Here is a 12,197-nt window from a genome sequence, read left to right on the forward strand (position 1 = left end):
CACGGAGGTGGGGAGATGGAAAAGGCAGCGAGAAAACAGAAGGGGAAAAGGATCCCAGCAAGGAGGAGAGGTGGCCAGGCCCCCTACCGAGAGGACGACGCCGCCCGGGCAGGAGCGACGGAGGCGGAAGCGCGCGGCGACGTGCGCGGCGAGGTCGGCGACGGTGGCGATCTCCGGGCGGAGGAGGAGCCAGCAGCGCCGGAGGCCTTCATCCCTCTCCGCACGTCGGAGGAGGCGGCGGTTTTCGAACACCAGGCGGAGCCTCACCGGCGCGGGCGGCGGTGGCGGCGGCCTCGCCATTGGTGGTGGCGTCCTGGTCTGAGGAGGGACGGAGGGAGGGTTTTGGGTTTTCTTCGCCTTTTTCAGTTTTTCCTTGGAAGGTTTGGAAAGCGGCGGCTAAACTTTAATCGTGTCAATCGCATGTTCGATACTAACTACAGGTACTAAATATGAGCTAATTAGACTAAATCGCGAGACGAATCTATTAAGCCTAATTAATCTATCATTAGCGAATAGTTACTGTAGCACCACGTTGTCAAATCATAGACTAATTAGGCTTAATAGATTCGTCTCACACCTATGTTTAATATTCATAATTAGTGTCCAAATATCCGATGTGATAGGGGCTAAAGTTTAGTAGCCCCTATCATCCAAACACCTCCAAATTTGATATGAGCCTTCGGAGTTGGGACAAGCTAGAGAGATAGATTGCACTGGCACCTTCGCTTGGTTTGCACATTGTTACTGGTTATTTTTCTTATTATTTTCATTATATTTTCAATGATTCTCTATTTTTTTCATACGAAGCATACACTAATATGCATACGCAAACTATAGATAGTAGCATCTTCAAGAGACTGAAGCCGGTAGATTCTCGAGACGTTGATGGTGTTTGCTACTGAAAGAAAAATATCCGTTAATTTTTGGAATGAATTTAAAAAAATATGAGTACGCATGCCGAGTTAAAGACTTATGGTAGATTCTGCCACGAGGAACCTTATCTTTTCATTATTTTAATCCTTCATGGGTTTAAATGGGCTTAGCCCACTAGAGAGGCATGCACTAATATTAAGCTGTCGTCTTCACCGTACCCTTCATGATTGATTCGTACGCTCAAAATAGGTTTAAATTTTCATTTGAATGTGTAAGCAATTCAAATTTAAATCTAGACATTAGAAATCCAAGTAAGCAATAGAAATCCAACTCGCACGTGCATTTATACTTAGTTTATAAATGCACATAATACTTTGCTAAATTATTTAATTAGTAAAATAGGCTTTTACTTTAAATTGGTTTTAAATTCATGCTTTCGTACAATTCATGTTTTTAATTTAGGATTCTTGCAAATTAACATTCCATATATTATATGGGATGTCGCAAACAACTTATGTATAAACTATTTATTGAATTCTTGAGATAAGTCAGTAGTTGGTACCGTACATTCATAGAAGTTGCTACAAAATATACAGAGCCTATTTGGCAGAGCTCCACGCAGCTTCAAATCCTCAAAAACAGCAACTCCACGCAGTTTCAAATCCTCAAAAACAGCAACTCTACCACAGAGCAGCTCCAGCGTGGAGCTATGCTCTCACCATGAAGCTGAGGAAAAGTTTTTGGTTGAGATAACAGCTCCAGATCCAGAAACAGAGTTTTTGATTGGATTGTCCACTGATGCCCTTGGTGTTTTCCTTTTTTTTCTCATTTTTTTCTCTTCTGGTGTTTTTCCGAAAACTGAGATTTTCGATCGATACTCAACAGCAGCAGATAGCATACATAGATGCAACTAGCTAGCTAGGTAGCAGCTAGGGATGGATGATGCATCATCGATATGAGTCGCGTGCGCATCTATCATATAGCTAGTGTATGATTAGGAGATGGATGCACGTACGAAACGAAATATAAAAAGCAACGACGACACACCAGAAGCGTGTGGTGTGTTGTTGGATGATCTATGGAGGTCAACATCATCAGATCATATGCCGCTTGCTTTGAAGAGCCTCATGAGGCCGAAGGTGACGCCCATGGCGGCCAAGCTGCCGATCACCACCCGCGCGCAGGACCTTGCGACGGGGGTGCGGCCCAGCACGCGCCGACGCAGCCGAACGCGGCGAGCGTGGCGGTGGCCAGCGCGATGACGACGCCGATGCGGAGCCTGTAGTCGCGGACGAAGCCGGCGGCCAGCAGCGGCACGAGCGCGCCGACGGAGAAGGCGAGCGCGGACGCGACGGCGGCCTGGACGGGGCTCAAGAGCGCCTTCTCCTCCTCGCCGCCGCGCCTGCCGTCGCGGTCGAGCTGGGCCAGCTCCACGTCGCGCTGGGAGCAGACAGAGATGAACTCACCGATGGCCATGCTGCAGGCGCCCGCCAGGAACGGCCGCGCCAAACAGGGAGAAGAACGGCGCAAGGAGAAGAATCGTCCCGCATGGGGAAAAACGGGGCTGCGGCAGAAAGAAGAAAAATAAGCGAGTGGTACAGTGGGTGTAATCAATAGTATTTTCACCAACTCTAGGAGGGGTTACATAATCAGCGTTTTGAGAGCGTACCCTCTGAGGTACTCCGTGGATTTGGTGGATTGGGAGCTAGATCTGAATTTTTGCGGATCTAGATTTCACGGAGCTAGACCGTTTGGCTGGAAAAACTAGAAGCGGAGCTGTTTTCAGGATCTGGAGCTACGTGAAGCTCTGCCAAACAGGCCCATATTCAATAAATTTATTGAAAACGTTTAAATTGGTAATAAGTTCTTCGACTAAGTTGAAAGTGACACCGTGTAACAAATTGTATTGTACGCCTAGTAAAAACTTATCCCAACACTGTATACTAGTGCATGCCATGCGGATATTGCATAAGAACTTACGTCATATTTTGTTTGCAATATGGGTTGTGTTAGCTACTTAGGTAGCAACATCCTAGTTTTATCATCTTACGTACGTTCTGTGCACCAACCTATTTAGGATTATACAAACCTATTTAGGATTATACAGTAAATAGTAAATCTAGTAACAATTTAAATAAATATTTCCTAACAACTTACATGTATAACATGGATTTTGTTTATAAGATAAGTGCAAAAAAAATGGACATAAGATTAGAGAGCTACCATTAATTTTAGTGACAAATGGAAAGCGAAAAACTAACTTTCCTAGCCCACGATTATTATATGCCATCATCTTGATTTCCTCTGTCATCCTGTCGTTGTCAAGATCAGCGGATCAGGACTTAGACTAGTAAATTTCTTTTATGCGCGTGAGCCTCAGATGGTTGCACGGGAGACACGGATTAGACTGGTTCGGGCAAAGGGAGCCCTACGTCCAGTATCGAGGATGTTCGTGTTGCCCGCGCGGGGATTCTGTAGTAGGGGGTTACAGACAGGCGAGAGAGGGACTGGTCCCAGGTCTCTTCAGTTTTCGTGTTCTAGGAGGAGTGTTGATTTCTCCATCTGCCGATCCCCTCCCCCCGGCTCTAGGTTCCTCCTTTTATATCGCAAGGGGCCGGCCGGAGTTACAGTTGGGACCGGGTAAAAGATAAAGAGCGAGATGGTAAAAAAGGTCTGGCGGGAAGGAGGGCAGAGGCCCATGGCGCCCGACGTCCTGCCGACCCTGAACGCGTGCCGTCGTGCATGCCCGAAGGGGTGGCCGCCGGATGCCAAGTGTTGCAGCTCTTCGCAGGTAGCTACTTCGACGTTCGTAGGTATCAGGATAGATCATGATGAGGGGGTTTCGTCGTTACCCCGCCGTCCGTTAGGGAGGACGGTGGATACCGCCGCTCCGGCGATAGCTTGTAGAGAGGGGGAGCTTCACACCTGCACTGCCGTTCGCACGGGACCCGAGGGCGTGCGGGACCCGAGGATGAGGCTGGTCCCTGCTTCGCTCCGGTCGCCGTAGGTCATGAGTACCCTGCGACGAATAGAGACCGGCCGCCGGCACTGTAGCTCGCACAGGCCGGTCGTGCTCGGGTACTTGCGCCGGGTTGCGTGAGGGGCGCGGTCGCCCTGCGCCCTGCCAGCTCTGTGGCGCATTTATGGTGAGGCCGACGGGGGGCCCCACAGGATCTTGTTTTGTCTATGCGGAACGTATCCGAGGGGGATTCTGACCCGTGGGCCTCAGCGTGCCCGACTCCTTTGCTCGGGGTCGGGCGAGGCGGAACTTTCGTGGTACAGGGTCGGGGGCTCCCGACCCTGGGGGCGTGGTCGGGCGAGGCGGAGACCTTGCGGAGGGAGGTCGGGCGCTCCTGATCCTGACGCTGGGGTCGGGCGAGGCGGAGGCTTGATCACGCTTCGGTGGGCCTGGGCCTTCATGTTTGTTTCTTTAAGGTGTGTGTTAGGGGGCCGTTAATATTTCCCCCCAACAGTAGCCCCCGAGCCTGTGGTGGAGCAGGAGTGCTCCTCCGGAGGCTCCTTTCGCCGTTTGCCGTCAGTTCCTGCATTGTGGCGTGCTTATTTCATTTTCGCCATGCTTGAGAGAACCTTATCAGTTTGTGACCACACGCGTGGCGGTTTTTTGCGAGGCTAGCCCCCGAGTTCCTGCTCGCTGCAGGAAACTGATCGGGAGGCCAGGTCGACTTTTTGATCGTTGCCCCTCAAGCGCCCGTTCGCTAGGACGGAGGGGTTGAGCCGGGCCACGTTATCCGCGTAGGACGAACCGTGGTGCTCGCTTGAGCTGCGAACGGGTAAGTTCGAGTGGAGTCCCGGTCCCCGTTCGGGGGGGTCCGGCTCGGGCCAAGCTGGTGGCGTACTCCGATTTCCCGCCAGTCAGTTCATATAGTTCTCGGGTCCGTTCGATTGGATCTGAGGGCTCGTTGCCTTTCCCCGTGGAAAAACCATGAACTTTATACTGAGCGGGACTCGAACGTGAGGTTGGGGCGCCCTTGGCGTTTTGCTCGCCTGGGTGTTGGCCGCTAGCGGGCCCGTCCCTTCTCACCCCTTGCTCGGGGATGTCCTGGGGCAGCTGTTGAACCCGTGTTGGGCCAGCTTTCGAACCCCTGGACCGTATTGGGCCGTAGGGGCGTTTTCAGCCCCGTATCCCTTTCTTACCTCCCTGTGGGCCTTGGACCGGAGCGGAGCGGTTGATGTGCCAGGGCCGATCGTGGGGAGCGTCGTGGGCGCGAAGCCCGGGGAGTGGAGTTATGGAAGCGCCGTCCCGCGGATCGAGGAAGATAGGATGTTTCTCCGCGGCCGATCGTGCGCGCGATTTTCGAAAGGAAACGGGCGAGGCAGGGGCGTACCTGGCGCCGCATTTATGGCGGCCGGGCGTCGGTTTGGCTTCCCCGGTACTCTTCCTATAAAAGCAGAAGCATGCCACGCCGGTTCCTCTCCTTTCGCGCTCAAGCCTTCTTGCCTTCCTAGCTCGCCTGCGCTCGCCTTGCTCGCCTTACTCCCATCGCCTCTAGCTGCGCGTTTCGTCTTCACCTCCGTCGGTCTCCTTCCTTCTTCGGTGATGGCTTCCTGGGGAGTCTCCCACTTCACCGCTAGTCGCGCCGAAGGTCTGGTGCGGAAGGGGCTCCTCTGTGAGAGGATGGCGGCGGACGAGTGGAGGCTGCCGGAGACGGAGCAGGTTCCGTCGCCGCCCGCCGGCTACATCGTCTCCTTTGCCCACTTCCACGAGCGGGGATTCGCCTCCCCTCCAAGCCGTTTCTTCCGCGGGCTCCTCCACTACTACGGGCTCGAGCTCCAGCACCTCAACCCCAATGGGATCCAGCACATTGCGGCGTTCGTCGCGTTGTGCGAGGGATTCCTGGGGATCGAGCCCCACTTCGAGCTGTGGAAGTACTTCTTCACGGTGAGCCTCTACCAGAAGACGGGGAAGGCCGGAAGCCAGCAGCGGTCGCCTCCGGTGCCGATTGGGTGCGCCGGCATCCACCTCCGTCATACTCGCTCCAAGGAGTATATGATGGTGAAGACCTCTGTGTCCCATAAGGGGTGGCACAACCAGTGGTTCTACGTGAAGAACTACCCGAACTCCCCCCTGCCGGCGTTCACCGACCGCACCATCGACGCGGCGCCCGAGGTGTGGGCATACGGGCCGGTGGAGAAGGAGAAGAAGAAGATCTCCGACCTTCTGCAGGCCATCGGGCAGTTGAAGCGGGAGGGACTCACTGGTGCCGGTGTCATCGGCGCATACCACGCCCGGCGGGTGGCACCGCTGATGCTCCGGGTCCGGCCCCTTGGCGTCATGACCCCCAACATGCCGCCCGAGGACACCGTCCTGGCGACAGGCGCGCTTGCCGCCTCCGAGATCCAGCAACGGCTCCGGGAGGCGCTGGAGGACAAGGATGTCGAGTACCCGGTCCCCGGGCACCCGCCGATGCGCCCGGAGCAGGGCTTCGTGGACCTGGTAAGGCGTCTGGGCCACTACTCTTCCCCCCTGATGTTCTGCTGTCTCGCTGTTCCGATGTGGATCCTCTTTTTCGCCTCACAGGGCCCGCTGACCCGGGTTAAGGACTCTCTTCCGCCGGTGCCGGAGGATGCCGCACGGAGGGCTCTCAACCGTCTCCAGGCGGAGAAGGACAAACGTCGCAAGGACAAGGAGACGGAGAAGCGGCGGAAGAGGGCCGCCAGGGAGTACCAACGGCGGCGGAGAGGGGCGGTCGTGTCTGACGACGACGACGACGAAGAAGAGGAAGAAGAAGAAGAAGAGGAGGAGGAGGAGGAAGTGGAATTGTTTGCCCCCCGTTCGGGGGCTTTAGTGATTCGTGACACACCCCCGCAGACGGCGGCAGGGGGTGCGGCGGCGGGAGCATCCGTGCGGGATCCGGCTCCCCCCGGTCCTGGGACCGTGCCTCAGGGGCCAGCGCCGCGCGCGCTCCAGGAGCCTGAGCGGACCGCTCCTCAGGGGTCGGCGCTGCGCGCGCGTCAGGAGCCGGTGCGGATCGCTCCCCCGGGGGCGACGCAGGGCGTCCCCCGGGGGCCGGCACAGGGCCTCCCCCAGGGAGGGACGCGGGGTGCCCCTTCGAGGTCGTCCCAGGGCACCCCCCAGGAGCAGGCGCGGGATGCTCCCTTGGCACCGGCGAGGGATGTCGCCCCGGCGTCGAGCCGGAGCACCCCTCAGGGGCCTTCAGAGTCCGTCCCTGCCGCAATTTTGGGTCCGGCGCGGGGCGCCCCCCAGGAGTCCGCTCGGGGGGCTCCTCGGGGATCCGTGGGGGCTGCCCCCGCCGCCGTGCCTGCTGGCGGAGGGCGACGGGGCGGAGACAAGCGGCCACTGCCGGATGCCCCGGGGTCGGCGTCTGGCTCCGAGTCGAAGCGCGCACGCCGCCCCTGCGCTTCGAGGGCGTAAGTTGACTCCTCCCACACGTCGTCCTTCCTTTCCTTCTCCGTATGTTTCTGTTTGACGCCTGACCGTCAACGTGCAGCACTTCTCCCCGCGGCGTCACCCTGCGGCTGGCGCCCAAGAAGATGTTGCGGATGTCGTCCTCCTCCGGGGCGCGGGCCGCGACCCCGCCAGCGGCGATTGGCGGGGTTCCCGGTGTGGCCGTGGATCCCCCGGCGGAGGTGGCTGCTGAGGAGCCGGTTGCCGGGACGGCGGCGGGGTCGGCCGCAGGAGGGGGAGCGGACTCCACCCCGCCTGTGGCTCCACCGGTCGTTCCTCCTGTCTGGGCCGTGATCCCCCCGGGCCCGCAGGCGGGGGAGGTGATCGACCTCGACGCCGACGAGGCGGAGGAGGCGGAGACGACGGGGGGCGAGGCGGATGCCCCTGCTGCCATGGCGGGGTCGGAGGCAGAGGGGGTGCTCGCTCCCGAGGGTGCGGCGGCGGTGAAGGCACCGGTGTCAGAGGCTGAGGTCTCCGTCCCGGTTGCTCCCACGGGGGTGCTTTCGGCGGCCGAGACGGAGGTGCCCACAGAGGTGCCGTCGGCGGCCGTGGTGGCGACGGGTGTGCAGGCGCCGGAGCCGTCGGCGGATCCGGGGGTTTCTGGCGTCGTAATGTCGTCATCGACGACGATGTCAGAGTCGGGCCTTGTTCCGCCCTCGGCTTCCTCCGTCCCCGGGGCGTGGAGAGGGCATATCCTCCGCTGGACGTCCCGCGACGACCCGCCGCGGCGCCTCTACGCACTAGATGATGCCGCCGAGTGGCATAAGTGGCAGGTGGTGCATGGCGGCGTCGCCCAGGCTCAGGCGGCGCTGACCTCGGCGTTGGGAGCTTTGGCCAACACCGTGGTCCCTCGCAATCAGGTATGTTTGTTTCTGCCGCTCGGTGATGAGCTCTTTTATTTACTTTTTTGTCTTACCGTCATGCTGCTTTTGCAGCCTCTTCAAGAGGCCAGCCTGGAGAAGTCCAACTTCCTCCGGCAGCAGCGGAACCTCTGGGAACATTACAACACCGAGAGGGAGCGCTCCAGGGGTCTGGCCCTGCAGCTCGGTGCCGCCCAGGGTGCTGTTCGCGACCTGGAGGGGCGCGAGCAAGCGGCGCTAGAGGGGGCGCGGCGTGCCGAGGCCAAGCTCCAGGCCGTCGCGGAGAAGGCCCGCCTCGACCTTGAGGAGTTCCAAGCTGCTATGGAAAAGGCGCGCCATGACGCCGAGGGGCTAAGAGCCGCTGCTACCGAGCGGGCCCGCCGAGACGCCGAGGAACTGGCGCGGCTGAGGGGGGGAGAATGGAGCCCTTCGCGCGGAACGCGACCAATTCCGTTTGCAGGTGCACGGGCTCCAGACCGCCGTGTCCCTCGGTGCCGACCGGGAACGCGAGCTGAAGGCCCGGGCCGACGGTGAGGCTCTTTCTGCTTCTGTATTTCCGTGTCGTTGGTGTTTCGTTTCCTTTAACTTGGTGAGGTTTCTTGATCGGCTCCTGCAGAGGACCTTGCCCAGGTTGCGGGTTTTGCTCGACGAGGAGCGCGGCGAGCATGGCGCCTTGCGGGATGCGGTCCGCGTCGTCTACGAGGACTTCGGCGTTGCTCCGGAAGAAGGGTCAAGCTCGCTGCCGGCCCGTGTTCTTGAAGTGCGCCGTCGCCGTCGTGAGATTGCCGTGGACGCGCTTCACCTCGGTGTGCGGCGCGCCTTCGGGGTCTTCGGCTCTCACTATGCCGACATTAACTTTGTCGGGATGAGTGCGGGGTACTGCGCCGGCTACACCGACGCCGAGCTGGACGAGATTGACTCCGCGGTGACTGCGCCGGCGGAGGCCCTCGCGAAGCTTCTGGAGGATGAAGCCGTCCCCCCTGCCGACCCTGAAGCCTCTCCTACCGGTCCCGAGGCCCCTGCCGCCGCCGACCCTGAAGCCGTCGCTCCTGTTGACCCCGAAGCCGCCGCTTCAGCCGACCCCGGGACTACTGCTCCAGCCGACCCTCCTGTCAATTAACTGTACCGGGCTTGTGCCCAAAAACGTTTGTATTTAAGTCAGTCGTCTTGAACTTTGTTCGCGCTGGCCATACGGGCCTGTTCTTATGACTTTTTATTTTGTGCTAAGGAAACCGTTTCCCTTTGTTATTCCTTTGGTTTTTGAAAGCGTTCGGATGCGTTGCCGGGCGTGTCAGTAAGTTTTTGATGAGCGAAGGTACCGTAGCCGCTGGGGTGTAGGCTTCTTCGCAGTCTGATCGTGACTTGGCTGAGTAGCGTTCACGCATCCTTATCTTTTTGCATCCAAAGGTTTTTCGAAAGGGAGTGGCCGGTTTTTTGAAAGAAGAAAAACGTTTTCTTTTTAGCGGTGCCCAGCGGCTGGGGTTGGGGCCCCTGATAGCCCCCGAGGGGTGTGCGATCCTGGGGCCAGGCCAGGGTCGGATACCCCTGAGCTTAAAAGAAAAGGCCTTCTTTTTTCGTGGAAGATCAAAACTGGTAGCCCCCGAGGGGTATGCGACCTTGGAACGAGGCCAGGGTCGGATACCCCTGAGCTTAAACGAAAAGACCTGAGCCAAGGTGACTCAGGGTTTCTTTTTAGCAGAAGAACGAAACTGGTAGCCCCCGAGGGGTATGCGACCTTGGAACGAGACCGGGGTCGGATACCCCTGAGCTTAAACGAAAACGACCTGAGCCAGGGTGGCTCAGGGTTTCTTTTTAGCAGAAGAACAAAACTGGTAGCCCCCGAGGGGTATGCGACCTTGGAACGAGGCCAGGGTCGGATACCCCTGAGCTTAAACGAAAACGGGGGCAAAGTTATGTATAACTTATAAACAAGAGCTATGGGTAGAAGCGTCTTAGCTGTTCTATGTTCCAGGCGTTGCTGAAGATTTGCCCGTCGGGAGTTGCCAGCTTGTAGGTGCCTGGCCGTAGCACCTGTGCGACGATGAACGGCCCTTCCCATGGTGGAGTCAACTTGTGCCGACCCCTGTTGTCTTGGATGAGGCGGAGCACTAGATCTCCAACGTTGAAGGCGCGGCCTTGTATCTTGCGACTGTGGTAACGCCGTAGGGCCTGCTGGTACTTAGCCGAGTGTAGGAGGGCTACATCCCGCGCTTCGTCGAGTTGGTCTTGCGCGTCCTCGAGCGACGCCTGGTTTCCCTGCTCGTCGTATGCTTTGACCCTTGGTGACCCGTACTCCAAGTCGGTGGGCAGGGCGGCCTCGGACCCGTAAACCATGAAGAACGGGGTGAATCCTGTCGCCCGGCTGGGAGTCGTCCTCAGGCTCCAGAGGACTGCTGGGAGTTCCGCAACCCATCGTCCGCCGAACTTTTTAAGGCGGTCGAAGATCCGTGGCTTGAGACCCTGGAGTATCATGCCGTTGGCTCGTTCGACTTGCCCGTTCGTGCGGGGGTGCGCAACTGCCGCCCAATCCACTCGAATGTGGTGGTCGTCGCAGAACTGGAGGAACCTCTTTCCGGTGAATTGCGTACCGTTGTCGGTTATGATGGAGTTCGGGATCCCGAAGCGATGGATGATGTCGGTGAAGAATTGTACCGCCTGCTCGGACTTGATTTGCGCCACAGGCCTTGCTTCGATCCATTTGGAAAACTTGTCGACAGCGACGAGTAGGTGGGTGAAGCCCCCGGGCGCCCTTTTGAAGGGTCCGACGAGATCCAGCCCCCAGACCGCGAACGGCCACGTGATGGGGATGGTTTGCAACGCCTGTGCGGGCAGATGGGTTTGGCGGGCAAAGAATTGGCATCCTTCGCAAGTGCGGACTACCTGGGTAGCATCCGCGACCGCGGTTGGCCAGTAGAAACCTTGCCGGAAGGCATTGCCCACCAGCGTCCTTGGCGCAGCGTGGTGACCGCAGGCCCCGGCGTGGATGTCCTGGATCAGCGCCTTTCCCTGCTCGATCGGGATGCAGCGCTGGAGGATCCCCGTGTGGCTTCGCTTGTAAAGTTCCTGGTTGATGATGGTGAAGGATTTCGCTCGGCGCGTGATCCTGCGGGCTTCGGTCTTGTCAGTTGGGAGCGCGTCGTGGATAAGGTATTCGAGGTACGGGGCTCTCCAATCGGTCGGGGGGTCGGCCCCAGCCGCGGGGCCCGCCTCGATTTCCATAACCGCGGGGTCGGAGGGCTTGGCTTTCGCGGCCGGGTCGGGTGGGGCAGCGTTGTTTCCCTCGGGATTGGTGTTCGGGTCCAGGATAGGTGGCGTATTGCCGACCTCTCCTGGCTCAGATCCCGACCCCGAGGCTGGGCATGCCTCGCCGACCCCTGCTGGCTTTGGGTAACGGATCGAAGGCTTCAGCTGGTCGCTAACGAAGACGCCGTCGGGGACGGGCATCCGGCCGGACGCCGCCTTTGCGAGCTCGTCGGCGGCTTCGTTGAAGCGCCTTGCGACGTGGTTGAGCTCCAACCCGTCGAACTTGTCCTCGAGCTTGCGTACCTCGTTGCAGTAGGCGGCCATTTTTGGGTCATGGCAGCTCCATTCTTTCATGACTTGTTCGACGACCAACTGGGAATCGCCTCGGACGTCCAGTCGACGGATGCCCAGCTCGATGGCGATGCGAAGCCCGTTGAGAAGGGCTTCATACTCAGCGACATTGTTGGATGCAGGAAAATGGAGGCGAATCATGTACCTTATGCGTACGCCCAGCGGAGAGACGAAAACGAGGCCTGCTCCGGCGCGGGCCCTCATCAGCGACCCGTCGAAGTACAGCGTCCAATACTCCTGCTCCTCTGCCGCCGGCGGTGTTTGTACCTCCGTCCATTCGGCCACGAAATCGGCAAGTACCTGGGATTTGATGGCGGTGCGGGGGACGTAGGTGATACCCTGGTCCATAAGCTCGACCGCCCACTTCGCGATCCTCCCTGTTGCATTTGGGTTCCGGATTACTTCACCAAGCGGGAATGAAGAGACGACCGTTACCGGATGGG

General features: G+C 58.6%; 2 protein-coding genes and 1 pseudogene across 4 annotated transcripts in view; all 3 read right to left on the reverse strand.

The window, feature by feature from the left end:
• LOC101774047 (coilin) overlaps positions 1-366 on the reverse strand; it is a 12,078-nt gene extending 11,712 nt beyond the window's left edge. For all 3 annotated transcript variants that reach the window (XM_004963921.2, XM_022825528.1, XM_022825529.1), the window contains exon 1: positions 84-366. In XM_004963921.2, coding sequence (XP_004963978.2) covers positions 84-300 — 217 coding nt within the window. In that variant the 5' untranslated portion in view covers positions 301-366. The remainder of the gene's footprint in view (positions 1-83) is intronic.
• Positions 367-1,681: 1,315 nt separating this feature from the next.
• LOC101774455 lies at positions 1,682-6,063 on the reverse strand (annotated as a pseudogene).
• A 4,464-nt stretch (positions 6,064-10,527) lies between these two features.
• LOC105914102 lies at positions 10,528-11,727 on the reverse strand (the record flags this gene model as incomplete). Its single annotated transcript, XM_012844770.2, has 3 exons — positions 11,533-11,727; positions 10,928-11,439; positions 10,528-10,741 (listed from the first exon to the last, which is right to left on the reverse strand). Coding segments are annotated over exons 1-3 (921 nt in total), but the record flags the coding sequence as incomplete, so codon positions are not given.
• Between the last annotated feature and the right edge of the window lie 470 nt (positions 11,728-12,197).

The sequence above is a fragment of the Setaria italica genome, chromosome III (assembly GCF_000263155.2).
Source record: "Setaria italica strain Yugu1 chromosome III, Setaria_italica_v2.0, whole genome shotgun sequence".
Taxonomy (NCBI): domain Eukaryota; kingdom Viridiplantae; phylum Streptophyta; class Magnoliopsida; order Poales; family Poaceae; genus Setaria; species Setaria italica.